The 15867-nt window shown below is 39.9% G+C and overlaps 1 protein-coding gene across 13 annotated transcripts in view; it reads right to left on the reverse strand.

Annotated features, from left to right (window-relative positions):
* The window catches only part of Utrn (utrophin), a 502827-nt gene that overhangs the window by 70461 nt on the left and 416499 nt on the right, over nt 1-15867 (reverse strand). For all 13 annotated transcript variants that reach the window (XM_087636075.1, XM_087636021.1, XM_087636135.1 and 10 more), the window contains 3 exon segments: nt 12409-12469; nt 2373-2434; nt 535-609 (listed from right to left, as the gene is read on the reverse strand). In XM_087636075.1, coding sequence (XP_087492201.1) covers nt 535-609; nt 2373-2434; nt 12409-12469 — 198 coding nt within the window.

Below are 15867 nucleotides of genomic sequence, written 5' to 3' on the forward strand. Positions count from 1 at the left end.
TCATGAACGTGCCCTCCACAGGGAAGATTTCATTAATGACACGAAATAAGTTCTGTCATATTTAAAGGACAACAGAATTTTCTATCATTTCCGTGGTTTCAGTTCCCAGACAAATCGGCAATGTGACTGCTTCACAGTTCTCTCTCTCATGATTGTACTGAGTCAAACAGCTCGGGACCCTACAGTTTGAAATGGACAATAAGGACTTACTAGGCAACAACATACTAGATTCGGTGGCTTCATCTCTTAAAACTGGGTGGCAGTATAATTCTCCAAAGTGTTTTCCTGTGTTTTGATTTATTTTGTACTCTGATTGTAAGTGGCAATGCTCATCTGTATTGCCAGTGCACACTGATGGCTCCAATCATGAAGCATGGGTAGAAATGTGGCTACCTCCTTGCATGAGGGGCACTGAAAGTCAGATTGACTCTGCAAATGCACCAGCCTCTTCATTTGTCTTTGTCTTAACACCAATAACGACAAAGTCACCCACCCACCCCAAAACAAGGTGCTTCGGTTAGTGCGATAACTCACAGCATAGTGCTTTCTGCAGCCTTCGGATTTTGATGGCTGTGCGGTAGGCAGAGAAACGTACATTATTCAGATCACCTGAAAGGAGAGAGAGAGAACGCGTTAAACGCCTGCTCATTATTTAACTTATCTGGAATGCCAAGAATGAACATATTTGCTTATTTTGGATCATAGAAAAATGTATGTGTTCACAGTAGAAAAAAATCTTCAATTTCACATCAATCTATAAATATAATCAAATGATTGTTCATACCATATTGGGAGACACTGTAAAACAGTCTTATACAGAAAACTCAGAATCTCTCTCCCCGAACAAATCACGGAGCTTGGACGTCACTTTCCCCAAACAAGTCATAAAACAGAGGTCACTTTGACTTTTTCCTCATTTGAAGCTACAAGTCACATATCATGTCCTCCCCTTGGAGGGAAAGAATGATATGCATAGAAGTTGGGCAGAACCTGGGCACCCACGCTGGCTTCTCCCTCATTCTATTTACCAGTAGAACATCTCTCTTCGTCTAATCAGACTACCTGTCTTCATCAAACCTATACCATACACAAGTAGAACATTTTCCTACTTTTCATTTCTCATTCATAACACAGAGCTAGCTTTGATCCACTAATTTTGCACTGCTTTTCTACACAGCCTGTCGTCTTGTGTTGCGGGAGTGTCAGCCATGACGAGTGGGAGTCATGAGCACAGGGACGGGGGGCGGGAGGGGGATGACCTTCTGCCCTATGGAGGAAAAGGAGGTACCATTACAACTGGGGACTACCAGACTGCTCAGCTAACAGGGTTTTTCCTTCAGAGTCATTTGCTTCCTAGGGCGATTCGTTTTCTATCATCTGCCAGCTCATCCCAGTACTCATGGGGCTGTTCTTCTATGCTCTGTCTACCCTGATCAATTTGCTTCTTCATTCTGTTCACAGAGGTGGTTAAAACAACCAGATCTATGAAAATAATCAGCATTCCTATCTTGGAACCGGTGAATATTGTAATTTCTTTCTCTCTTCCCTAAAGATAGATTAGCAGAGACTAACAGAGTTGGAAGAAAACTCAAAGATCACTGTCCCCCAGTCCCCATCTCAATCTCTATATGAAGCAAAGCAGTGATTTTCCTCTTGCTCTTCGTCTGCAGACTCAACTACCAAGGGAGAGTACCTGAAGGAGCCCAGTGTTTAAGGAGAAAAACTAGTGTGTGTGCCTGGTCTTAAAACAGGAAGGAGCAGAGCACAGAATGCTATTTCTTTCCTCAGCATCACCTCAGTTTCTCAAGGACTAAACTTCAGTGACCACAGTCAACCCGATGGAGGCCATCTCACCAATCAGCTAAAAGTCACTGCCTACTGATAAACGCAGAACCCTTTGTTTTCCTTGTCAAAATTAGTTTAGTTTATGACTTGAAAATTAAGTAAGCTAATTTGAGAAAAATTTCCCATATAGAAAACAAAATGGTTTAAAACAGGAAATTTAAGGCGACTGTATTGTTACTATGTTTTCCTTTTCTTTAATGTGAAAAGCTGAACTATAAGATGAGCCAATATGACGGAGGTAAGACCTACAACAGGTCTCTGCTGGCAAATAAAGTAATTTTGGCTGATACGCTTCCAAATCGCAGTCTTGTTTTGTGTGCTCATCTTAGGAGTTCAACTGCCTTTAGACTTCAGGACTCTTGCAGTATGTCGTGGCACTGTCTTCTTATGACACAGCATGATTCTTCTATCCACAGAGGAGGAAAAGGTGAGCAGCTGAGTATCTTTTTACGAAGATACAGTTCTTGGCTATCAGACCTAAACAGCAACACTCACCAAGGCCCGTTCATAAATACAGCGGCACTCACCAAGGGATTGAAAGAGTTCAGTCATTTTAGGATGATCCCAACAGGTTGTCTGTGTTTGATGGCTGGGGAGAAAACAAAAATGTAAGTATAAACAATATATTACAAAATACAACATAAGCTACAGTCTTCTACAATCCCAAATAGACTTCAAAAGTATGCAAAAAAATATCTCCATTATGGATCACTTGGAAATCTGGTGCTCAATTGTTCTCAATATTCAAGGTATGAATAATAGACAGCTTTGGGGGTAAAGAGGTATGAAAATTCAGACTCCTGTACCCTATGAATCCTGCGTGGGTTTGGAAACTCATCTATAACCCCAGTACAGGGGAGAGAGGCAGGGGATGTCTGGAGCAAATGGGCAAGTTAGACTTTGGTGAGCTCTAGGTTCAAGTGAGGTTCTCTGCCTCTATATATAAGGTGTAGATGAATAAAAAGCCTGTGACCTCCATATATGTACATACAAACACAGACACACACATACACACACACACACACACACATCTTTTCCCACATGCATGGGAACATGCATAAACATGCATGCCACACAGACACATATACATACAAAAAACACTCCAAATAACCAATTTCGTTTGTGTAGCCGCATTAGGAAAAGAAAGATACAATTCTGCTTTCTGTATCAGAACACCAATTGCAACTACAACCTAAAACACAGACATAAGGGATGACTGCCAGGGATGCTCAGGCCCTGAGTAGGATGTGGCCAATTCAGTGTGGACTATGAAATCTGTAATAATCTCTATCTTGTAAGGCAGATGGTGGCTTTTCATTCTGAGCAAACGCTTTGACAGCAGAAGGGCCGTAATGAGTTGCTGCATTCTGAAGAGTTACCACACTTTAAAAGCCCTAATCAAAATTCTAAAACCAGAGAAATGAAGACTCTAAGTCTGAATAACATGTGCTCACCTGGCCATCCACTGAGCCTCCTCTGTTTGTTAACCCTGGTTCTCTTCCTCCTAGTTCATACGTGCTAGCTCTCCTCTCCCTAGCTAAGTGCCCAGCTTCTCCTTAGCGAAGTGCCTTTCTCTTGTGATTTTGAAACTCTAGCTCCATCCTTCCTAGCTTTATTCAATAACCAGTGCTATTATTTTCGGAAGTGAATAATTTTATGTATGATCCCTATTCTTTATTTGAAATTAGTTAGTTGGAAATTTTACAGGAATAGATAAATAATAATGTAAATAAATAATAGTAAAACAAATAATGGTAGGGCACAATGGTAGGTGTGTGTGTATGTCTCTGTGTGTGTCTGTGTGTGTGTGTCTGTGTGTGAGTGTGTGTGTGTCTGTGAGTGTCTGTGTGTGTGTATGTGCACGCATGCGTATGTCAATGTGTGTTTTATGAGTTAAAAATGTGCTTAACTTTGATGGGTTAGTAGCCTTATATTTAAAAATAGTTTACAGTCCCTTATCTAGGCCATAACAGAGTAATAACATCTAATAGTTCTCAAAAGACTTCAGAGATGACCCTTAATTCTTAAGAAACTGTTTAGTAAGCTATATGAAATAGCACAGAACATGAGAAATGGTAATAAAATATTCATAAAAATAAATTTAAGAGTAATCCATGCTTTTACAACTTACATGATGCACCAAAAAAGTAGCTTGCAATCTGGGCAAGGAACAGAGTCATTGTTATGTATACTTGGGTAATAGAATGCCCTGAAAATTCGAAATGGGTTTCAATAAGTAAGTAAAGTTTATGTTTGAATTGAGTTGGTGAGATGTCCTAACCTAAGAGTCTCAAATAGAATCGTTCTGTGAAGGGAATATGTTTTAGTACCCACTGAAAAGCCATCTGCCTCCTCTCCTCTTCTGCTTCACTCCAGTAGAAAGGGACAAGCATTTCCACTTGACTTGAACAGTAACAAAACTATTCTATCCTCAACTACCCATACTGCCATAAAGATCACAGGCAAGTAGATGTCTGGCCTACAAGAATGGCTGTTCATATATGGCCATGAGCTTGGCAGAAACACATCTCTCGGCCACCAGTAAGAGTTCAAGAATAGTGTAGTGAAAACGTAGTACCATTCCATCCTGCTATCATGGGTACCTAATCTTAGACATCCAAGACTCAGTTGATATTTTTTTCTCTCTCTTTTTTTCCCAAAGCAGTTTCAGTCCTGGTCACAGCACTATTGTCCGAAGATGCCCATCTCATCCAAAGATACCAAGACAAACCAAGGCTCATAGGCTAAACTAGAGCTCCCAGTAATGCAGAGTCAGACTTCATGCTTAAATATTACATACGAGTTCTCTACAACTACAGATGTGAACCTTCCCCTTGGATGATCCTATGTGGCCACAAGTACAAAATACTGCTGGCTAGTTAGGCAAACAGCTGAGAATTCTAAAGCACGCTAGCTACCAATGGTTCTATGCTGATGGCACTGCATCCTGGGAGCCAAAGGATCACACACATTTGGCAAACAGATGGAGGGAGGAGCGGGGGAGTCTCCTTTGTGAATTCAATACAGGTTGATTCATTAGGCAGAACTGCAAAGGCTCAAAGTAAACACAGCCTCTGGTTACAAAAGTAAAGCTGTGGTTTACACAACAACAATTTAGAGGGAGCAGCATTTTCTTTCTTTCTTTCTTCCTTCCTTCCTTTCTTCCTCCCTCTCTTTCTTTCTTTCCTTTTTAAGTGGAGAAAGGGGGTCAGAACAAAATCCATATGAAATGCAAAAGCTAAGTATTTGAACAGCTGCAGACTCCTTAGAGCAGGAAACTCTTACCATAACACTTCCAGCTCGCCCAGAGCAGGCAAGTGAAACAGAAGCAAAATAATGTTTCCCCTCAAACTAATAGTGGCATATCTTCCTATCTTCTAAGCAACCTCAAGGCTGGTAGGAAGAGGAGCTAACCACAGCACTCCAGAGAAACTATCCTGCCATACTAGAAGGCAGGATACCCAAAACCCTACTTCAAAGTTGCACATGGTCCAGGAAGATGTCCCAGAATCAAATGAAGATTTAAATATCTAAATGAACGTTTAGGTTCAGAAATCTCATGAAGCAAAGAATAGCAAGAGTAGTGAGCTCTCTCCAGGTAGCCAGCTATCTCGGGTTTCCTTCCATAGGAGAAACAGCAGCAAAACTGTTGAAGCCTTTGATGAGGAAAAGTCCACTGGGTAACCTGTGACACTCACATTTACTTTCACATGCCATAGAAAGTAAAATGCAAATCATGTAAGAAAGTATATGAACAAACGAAATTAAAAATGCTGTACCCCTTACACTGCAAAGAGGCCATGAACCAATCGACCTCATAATCTTTCTTTGTTGTCTTCTTTGATAGACAAATAAGAAATATACGGATTTCTGGGCAAACTACTGCTGTGGGAAGAGAAGTTTAAAGCCTCTTTGAGCTTAGTAGAGATGCATCACAACCCCTCCCACCAGGAAAAACAGATCAGATGGTATTTCATTTAACCAAAGGCTGCCAAAGAGCTACATACACCTACCTGCTATTCTGTATCCAGTTTCACACTGAACAGCATTTCCCAGCATTTGCTATTTACTGTTTCCCTCTGATCGTAAATACAAAGATACACTAGCGCAAACACTAAAGGCATCTGATTCACCACAAGCACAAGGAGAAGAGAAGCAACTACATATGTTGCCACTGTCAGGATAATCACAGGGGCAGAAAGATTTCTTCCTTGCTGGGCAAAGAAAAAGATAAAAGGCTGGGTTGGGATACATAATATTAAGTAATGGGATAATACTACATTAAGGCATGGCTTACATATTCTATATGTTTTAGTGAAATAGGTTAAGGAGTAGATATTGGGAACCAAGAAATATTAATAGGACAATATTCCAGTGAGCAAACTGGACTTTTCTGTATGTGAAAAGCTCAGTCCACATTATGATGCTACTTGTGACTAAGGGACTATGATCACAGTTTTCAGATCTGGGAGGTGACAGTGGAAAGAAGGCACTTAGATAACTTGCTGAGGGCCTCAGGCTAGGGACAGAACAGAGATCTGAACACAGATGGTCTGGTTTAAGCCTGAACTCTTGATATGGAAGTGGATTTGCAGAATTAAGGTTTTTTTAAAAATATTTCTTGATGAATCCGTCCAGATTTGAGCCCAGAGTCCATCATTATAATCACTACAAACAACTTTTATCACTCTGCCTTCCCTCTCACCCCTGGCAAATCCCGGGCCTGGAGCTGCTCAATCGCTTTGCCTTTTCTGAATGGAAGCAGCTGTGGTTGAATACGGAGGAAAATCAGTCTACATCCAGACGGTTTCTACTTTAAATATCTGATCCGAATGCCTGCCTACTGAGAAGTGAACCAGTGTCCCTAAACTCCAAGATCACAGACCCCTGCCTTCGTCCTTCTCCCTGCTTATCCAAAAGGAAGCTTCCTTCCCCAATATTATCTTGCCTTCATCTCACATTTGACTGAAAAATTAGAAACCTCTAGATTCTATCTCCCTACTCCCAAATCCACAGCATTCCTTCCTCTACCTGCCTTCCTTAACTCCCTTAATTGAAAATCACTGATACCAGCAGTGGCCAATTCCCCACCAATGATTAAAAGAGGAAAAAAAATGTGTTATATTATCAGCACTTCTCACAATAAAACTGATCTCAAAAAAACAATTCTACTGCCAAATACACACACACACACACACACACACACACACGCACACACGCACACACGCTCGCGCGCCCGAGCATACTCGCACACATGCACACACAACCATAACCGTAACGATACATCTTCTTCTAGTGTTCACCCTTTTCCCGCTTCTCTACAAACAAAGCTCACCATCTATTAAGCAATAGTTACACTTCCTGCTGTCACACTATCTACTCAATCAATTTGCCTTTGGCTCCTAGCTCTTCTCCTCCATCCAAACTGCTCTTATCAAAACTGTCAACAAGCCGCAAAGTTCCCAGTGGAAAGGCCCTAACTCTGGGGATAAGAGTTTCCTGAGGATGTTATGTAATAGGTTAGAAGATAAGAAATGATAAGGAAGAAAAATAGATAATAAACCTGATTAAGGTAAAACATAAGGGCTGGGATTATTACAACAATTGTTTTAATATGGTTTATAAGAGTTGAATCTAGGAATCTACTGACCAATCAACTTTTTAGAGGTGTCAAAACTATGTAGCGAAACAAATGCTGTTAGTCCCGAGTGACGTCACTCATCTGAGTAACACTGTCTCAAACCCTAACAGACCATGTTTGCTGTCATCATGGTCTCAATATTTGGTTTCTTCAGGTGTGGCCTATAAGAAGAAACTCCACTGTCCCAGCACCCACCAATGTATCTTGAATCCTCACTCTGTGAACAGGATTACACAGGCTATGGGGCTGCTGGGACAGCAAGGGATTGGAAAAAAAAATGCAGATTTATTTTGGAAAGTCTCCCTTCTAGGCAGCAAATACAGCTTAAAGATGCATGTCAATGGAAGTCACTGCTATAGTCTGGCTCTTAACTCTTTAGCTTCCCCAGACTTGCTCCCTAAAGTAGCACTACCGGGAAATTGTGGAGACTTAAAGGGGCAGTGCCCAGGGGAACTCCAAAGCAGGACTCTGAAGTTCCTTCCTCTTTCTGTCTTTGGCTTCCTAGTTGGGCAGTTGAGAGGTTTTGCTCTTCCACAGACTTCTCCTATGATATGCTTCTTGGGAACGGGCTAAAAAGCAACAAGGACAAACAACCATGCCTGGGAGCATCCAGATTGTAAGTCAGAAAAAACTTGTTTTTCTTTTCTTTCTTTCTTTGGTTTTTGTTTGTTTGTTTTAATTTATGTATTCTGGTGATTTGAATAAAAATGGCCCCTTTAAGATGATATGGAATGACACTATTAGGTGTGGCCTTTTTGGAGGAAGCATTGGAGGAACTATGGGTAGGCTCTGAGTTTCCAAAAGCACAAACAAGGCCCAGTGGCTCACTAGCTCTTCCTGCTGCCTGCCAGTCCAGGTAGAGCTCTCGGCTAACTCTCTAACACCATGTCTGCCTCCATGACTTCATGCTCCCCACCATGGCAATAATGGAGTGACCTCTGAACTGAGTCCCAACTAAACATTTTCCTTATACGAGTTGCTGCAGTCATGGTGTTTCTTCACAAGCAATAGAAACCCTAACTAAGACATGTATCTATTTTCTTTTTTATTTATGAGATTATAATTACATTTCTCCCTTCACTTTTCTCACTCCAAACCCTTCCATATACTCCTCCCCATTCTCCTTCAAATTCACTATTTGATATTGCATTCTCTCTCTCTCTCTCTCTCTCTCTCTCTCTCTCTCTCTCTCTCTCTCCAAAATAAGCTGCTAAATAATGTTCCTTTTGTGTATGTTTGCAGAGCTGACTGTCTGGCCCTAGACAACCAATTGGCATCCTCTGCACTGGGGAAGGCCACCTCCAAGACTCCAAGGCTTCTGCAGTCGCCTACAGTTGTTTGTACAGGGCTGAGGCCCTGTGGGTTATCCCACCCATTCCACTTAGCATGTCCATTGACGTGACGTCATCCTTGTTCAGCTCATGTTTGGGCGGGCATGTCGATGAGGACTTATGGGTCTATCTCCCAATGTTACTAGAAGACACAGTCTCACAGCAAACCCCCTGATTCCCTGGCTCTTACAATCCACCACCTCTTCTGCCATGTTCCCTGAGCCTTAGGAGAGGGAGTGTTTGTAGCTGTAGCCATTGGGACCAGGCTCTACAGCTCGGCATGTTTATTAAACCTATGGTTCCTTATGACCTTACTCATTCCCTCTCCGGCATTTGTTAGTGCACCAGGAACCTGACTAACGCAGGCATTAACCAAGAATCACGCCACATGGGCAAGTCCTCACAGTTCAGATCCACATCCTGACTCTCTTCACAGGCATGCCACTCACTACCGTGCACTTCAAGATGCTAATGAAGATCCATCTTGTTATGCCTCCTATATTTTAAATTAACCTATACAGTTAAGATGCAACCTAAAAATAAATTTGACCTTTCCTTTCAAAATCTCTTACTGTACTCTAGCATTACATGCATGAAAATGCAAACTTAAATTTCTACTTGAATACAATTTTCGGTTGGCTAAATTAATTCACTCGGTTTGCCTCGGGAAATTCTAATGGCTTAACAATAATGCCAAGTAGGTTTTAAACATATTTTTCTACTTACTTGTACAGGCACGCAAAGGGAAGTACACATTAAAAGTCCTTTCATTCATCATTTACTTGCTTATGAACTTATCCAAGGATTGAATTTTATTTTCATAACAATTCTAAGTGAAAATCTGGCTCTCTAACTCTACCTCCCAAGCTTAATGTTCCTTTATCTATGTGGAAATGGACTGGAAAGTTACATAACTGAGTAAATAATGAAAAACTGCCAGATTAATGAATTTTATAGAACGCAGAGAATTTGCTCTAAATTAAATGCTAAATCTGTAATGGACTTAAGAAAATGGCCCATTTCCCGGTGGGTAACTACAGACCCATGAGTCACAAAGTACAAGCAAAAACAAACCCAAAAGACAAGAAAGCAAGACGAGAACCTCGTGGTAGGAGGGGATTGACGGAGGTGGAAGAGGATAGGATAGTGAGGTAGGCGGGGATTGATGGAGGCGGAAGAGGATAGGATAGTGAGGTAGGCGGGGATTGATGGAGGCGGAAGAGGATAGGAAAGAGGAGAGAATGAGTAGATAAATAACGCCAGAATGCATTCTATGCATGTATGAAACTGCCAAGTAATAACTACTAAAACAAGAAAAGGAAATCCGATATCTACTAAGATATAGAAAACATTATAGGAAGCTTAACCTTTAAACGTCGTCGTTAAAGAATTGTCACTGCTGTTTTATATATATTATTTTTCCAGTGCTGGCTACGACCAAGCAATAAGATGTCAGACCAACTTTTCTCCCATGTTTTCTCACCATGAGAATTGACTGTTTGAGTATGAACACTCTTCCATTGTACCCCAACATAAACTCTAGGGGTTAGAGGAGGTCTAACTGCTTAATCCTTGGTCATCTATGACTAATGTGGACAAATGAAAATTCTTCATCTAATGGAAATATATATATATATTAAAGATGAGCTTTAGATGTCTGCCCCGACACCCCGCAACAAACCAAACAAAACCCCCCAAAAATCAGTGTGTGAGCTTCACTGAGTAAGAGACTTTCAATTTTCTTTATCTAGTGAGAACAAATACTGATTATTTTTAGATCAAGTTTACATTTTTAAAAATCTGATTATAGAGGAATCCAGGTCAACACAACAAACTAGTTAGTTCTAATCAATCTTTATGGAATTCTAAACTTGGGGCTGTATACATACTCGTTTTCAATGCTACCACACAAAATGCTTCCAAAGACTAGCACTGAGTCTAGCAGGGATGAGTTTCTGGGAGGTCTACAAGGATCACATTCCCCTTCATTCCCCGCTTCTTCATAGTGTCTCCTATTCCCAGGATGACGTTGTTCTCCCTCCATTTTCAAAGTTGCATCTGTACCTCCCTCTCTCAGTCTGGCTTCTCCTCAGCTGCTCTCTTCCTTTTAAAAGGCTCTCGTGAGTTCACTGATGCTATCAGGATAATCTGCCTATGATAATCTACAACCTGGAGACTGTTGATAGATGCTGTTGTTGACACTATTATGTATAAGAAGAACTGAGTCAAAGTCCCAGGGTTTGGGATTGGACTTCTTTAAGGGGAGGGCTCGTTCTGTCCCAGATTTATAACTATTATTACTTGGTTTGGATCAATATATACCCAAGCAGACTAAAGTTCTTGAATACTATTGCTATAGTCATTATTGGTTGAAATGAAAATGTAAACAGCTAAGAAATTTTAAACTCTTAATTAGGTGGCCACGACTGATTTCAAGAAAGACATCTCATCCAGTCTTAGACTCCTTTCCACTCATGTCTGGAAATTACACACCCCATCAATTGCTTTGATGCCAGATTCTAGAATTCAGTACAACACAATATACCAGGTGCTGTCTATAAACCAAAGAGTTAAATCTCACAAGATAATGCAACACGTCCTGCTTAATATATTTCTATAGATGATGACAAGTTTGTTTTAAAAATGGGAATGGACTTCAGGATAGAAGGAAGGACATATTAAAAGGTATTATTCTACAAATATTATTTCCACAAGCTTTTCCTAAACAAAGATCAGACAGGCCGATTAGCATTGGCACAAGGTTTTTCAAGAGACCACACTTTGTTTCAGACTTGATACAAAGAAAACTTGGCATAGAGATCTTTTTTTATTCAATTTGCCCAAGGTCACACTGCTAACATGAGCCGCAGCTGTCTTTGGATACTCTGTGTGCACTATCAGAATTATGACCTCGTCCTCCTAATACATAATAGGGTCGATGACAATGATCAGTGCTGGATTGCATTGTAAATCAGCTGTGTCACTAACTTCCTCTTCCAGGGACAAGGGAAGAGTGCTCCATCATTCTTTTCTGTGACCAAATATAGAGTAAGTGAAGAACCAGCATCCTAAGATGGTGTGTAAACTAGACAAGAGTCGGAACTTGTCAAATAAGAAGAAATAGGAAAGAGAAACTAGGCTGAACAAGCCTTATGATGAGGAGGAAGAGGAGGATGAAGACGGTGATAAAATAGGAACTCAGTGCTCTTTCCCCATTGCCAGAAAGACCTAAGGAAGGACAATGTGCTGACCTTGATACTAATTTCTTCCCATTATTAAACACGCATAGCTTCCTCTTGTTATCGGAATGAATTCTGTTATTAAAAGTACAGTGTTTGGTGGTGCGTATCTTTACTCCCAGCGCTGTGATTGGGGGTTGGGGGGGATCTCCCTGAATTCAAGGCTAACCTGTTTCATAATAAGTTCCAGGCCAGCCAGGACTACATAGTGAGTGTCTCAGAACAAACAAACAAACAAACAAACACAATGACCAACGACAAATCAAGTTAGGTAGGAGAGTAATAGAACTCTTAAAATATTTGGTAAAATTTTATTTTCCTGGTACCTAGAGGAGAATTGAAGTCAACTTACTTGATGTAATAGGGCACTTTATTATGCGAAATGGATCTCTGCCACGGCAGCTGGACTGAAGCTGAGGAAACAAAGGGAAGTTATTGGAAGCAGCAAGCCTTACACCTTAATGTAAAACAAATGAACACATTTCGTATCAAATCTTGAGGGACCCATTCTGGCTCTAAGCTGGATTCCTGCAATTAAGAAAAGCCCGAGGCCAAGCAGAACCGCTTTAAAGCTTCCTGTAAAGTGAGGAAAAGAACTTAGACTCAACTTCTAGAGAGGATTCTGTCAGGCCCTGTTGGTGAAAGCACTTTCATGAAGTCAGGTTGTTGTTCATAAACATTACAACACAGAACTCAGTGCCATGCGCAAAGGTGCTCTCGATACATTGTGCATTCAGATTCAAAACAACGATCCTCGAGAAGGGATTTCTGGATCACTAATAGTATTCTTCGCTTTGCAACATATGCATAGGCTCAGCTATTATGAACAGATGGCACTCGAGCAAATTTAATTATAATAAGTTTTTAGATAGAAAATTTAACATATAAATAGGCGAAGGAATTTTATGAGCCAAGCAGATCATCTAAGAAGAATTATCAGACACTTATTTTCATCCGCAATACTTAAAAAACAGCTATCCATGTTTGTAGTGTGTTTGAGATGTTCGCCATGATTGAGATATTATGCCTTTTAATGGAAGTACTTACTTGTCACAATTCTGTTTACTAATTACTCGTAAAGATATATTACTGTTTTAGCAAATCGATTATTTAAAAATGTATTTAAGTAGAGTAGCCCACATGAATTTAGAACCAGGGGAATTATGCTAAGCAAGGTACCAGGTAAATTAAAATGAAATTTTATACTATCTCTAGACCTTCACATAGATATATGGCACTATTTTTTTTGTCTTAATTTCTTGGCACATTGATATCTTCCAAATGCGTAACATTCCAGGCTTTGCCAAGGATTTCAAATCCACATTTTACTTTGATAATGCAGCAATATCCACACACCAACGTTCAGTTTGATAGAGAAAAATCTAAATACATAGAGTTAAAAATAGTTGCCCAAGTATTGGAGAGATGGCTCAGTGGTTAAGAGCACTGGCTGCTCTTCCAGAGGTCCTGAGTTCAATTCCCAGCAACCACATGGTGGCTCACAACCGTCTGTAATGGGATCTGATGCTCTCTTCTGGTGTGTCTGAAGTCAGTGACCGTGTGCTTGCATATATAAAGTAAATCTTAAAAAAAAGAAAAAGAGAAAGGAAGGAAGGAGGGAGGGAAGGAAGGAAGGAAGGGAGGGAGGGAGGGACGGAGGGAGGGAGGGGGAGAGAGAGAGAGAGAGAGAGAGAGAGAGAGAGAGAGAGAGAAAGAGAAAGAAAGAAAGAAAGAAAGAAAGAAAGAAAGAAAGAAAGAAAGAAAGAAAGAAAGAAAAGGAGTCCTATGATATGAGGTCCCATCTCTACCTCCCCCTCAAAAAGCTGCTCAAAGTCTTTCCAAAATGGTGCAGTTCAGACACCAAATTTCCTCCTTACCAGTTGTTCTTGTCTTGATGGAAGGCAAGCACTCAGCCTTCTAACTGTGTCCATAGATGTTCATAAACATACATGGAAATGAAGAATCAGGAATGCTAAACTTCTCATGAGAGCCAGCCTCATTTAATGTTGGCACCAGGCTAATAGGTCAGGTTTTATTACCTGTCTCATGGAGCAGGCTTTTTTTTTTTTTTAATAAGCATGAATAAAGTCCAAGTAAAACAATCAAGCCAAAAACCACAAGCAGCAAGGGATAAGAATTATTAAATGTGCTCACTTGCCTCCATTTATTTAATAATTATTGGATTTGAGTAACCAAGCTTCCAGAACTGTCAGTTGGTAAACACGGAAAGACCATGTGTTTGAGCACCGGGAAGTTCATGGTGCTGCTGCAATGCTTCATGACTGAAGAAACATGAACTAGATTTCCATGCGAGAGGTTGCCAGGTGAAAAGTTAGGGCTCCATCAGCATTAGCAGATAAACCGCTCATTGGAACCATAGAGTCTCAATTATTTACAAATGCCTCTTTAATTTGGCTTTAGTTATTCTACGGGGTTTAGAAATCTATAATACTTAATATCTAATGAGTGTGATAAGAGGCTATTTATTTTAACATTAATGCTATCCATATGTTAAACATTAAAAAAAAAAAAAATCCATCCTTACCCACCACAGAGGACTATACATCACTAAGAGACAAACACCTACAGGCTCAGTTAGGAACTGAAGATGGGTAAGTCTTCGAGGTAGGGGACAGAAAACGACAAATTCGATGTCACAAGAATGTAAAAGTAAATAAAGCCTGGCCCTTGATCTTTTGATTCAGATTCCCAGATTTGTCAGAGTGATGAGAGAGCGAGCGAGCGAGCGAGCGAGAGAGAGAGAGAGAGAGAGAGAGAATATTAAGACAAAATACCAATGAAATTAATTTAATCAAAAAACATGGAGTTTGACTTCATCTTTCTCTATGGTTTCAGAGAGAATAAGAGTTTCCATAATTGAGAAGTATTCTTGGCCTTGACCTTAAAATTTGCTTAAATTTAATTAAATTACACAACTTGTTTTTCCCCGTATACTTCCCATAGGAAATTAAAGGAAAGGCATTAATATATGCTGAGAGCACATTTGCCAAGGTGTGAGCTGGGTGCTTTGTCTAAATGGATAGACTATCACATTTAATTCTTGAGGCAATCTGAGGAAATAGGTGTGCAGAAATCAAGAAATTAAGTTTCAAAAATCCTCAGGTCTAGTGAAAGACAGTGTTAACATTTAAATTCAATTTGGGAGTTTCAAAATTCAGCATTCTTAAATATCATGATAAGTAAGTGAGAAATAAAACAGGGCTCAAAATTATTTACCCACGTCTTCATGAAGTAATATATAAAATTAAAAATTCTAGTTGGAGGATGTTCCATTAAACCTACCATTGTTCAACGCTTAATATACAACATTTGCCTACAAGATGAGCCTAGTAAACCAACATCGTCAAATTTAAGTATTTATATAGTGATTTAAAATGCATGTGCAGCTTTAAAAAAAACCTAAGCATACATATACATATATGTATATATGTATATGTGTGTGTGTATATATATATATATATATATATGTGGAGAGAGAGAAAGAGAGACAGAGAGAGAGACACACACACACACACACAGAGAGAGAGAGAGAGAGAGAGAGAGAGAGAGAGAGAGAGAGAGAATTGAGATAAACTAAAAAACCTTAAAGCATAAATTTTTGGTTTGAAACATTCCTAACCTTTGCAAGACAAATACCATATACGTTATCATAACCAATGTTTAATGAGAAAACATATCAAGAGACAAATTTACTTTTGTTTTCCTTTGAAGATTTACCAATTTGCATACTGTGTTACATAAGCAATAAGTAATGTTTCATGAATATTTTCTCTTAAGCAAGTATTTATTT

The sequence above is a fragment of the Rattus norvegicus genome, chromosome 1 (assembly GCF_021556685.1).
Source record: "Rattus norvegicus strain SHRSP/BbbUtx chromosome 1, alternate assembly SHRSP_T2T, whole genome shotgun sequence".
NCBI lineage: Eukaryota > Metazoa > Chordata > Mammalia > Rodentia > Muridae > Rattus > Rattus norvegicus.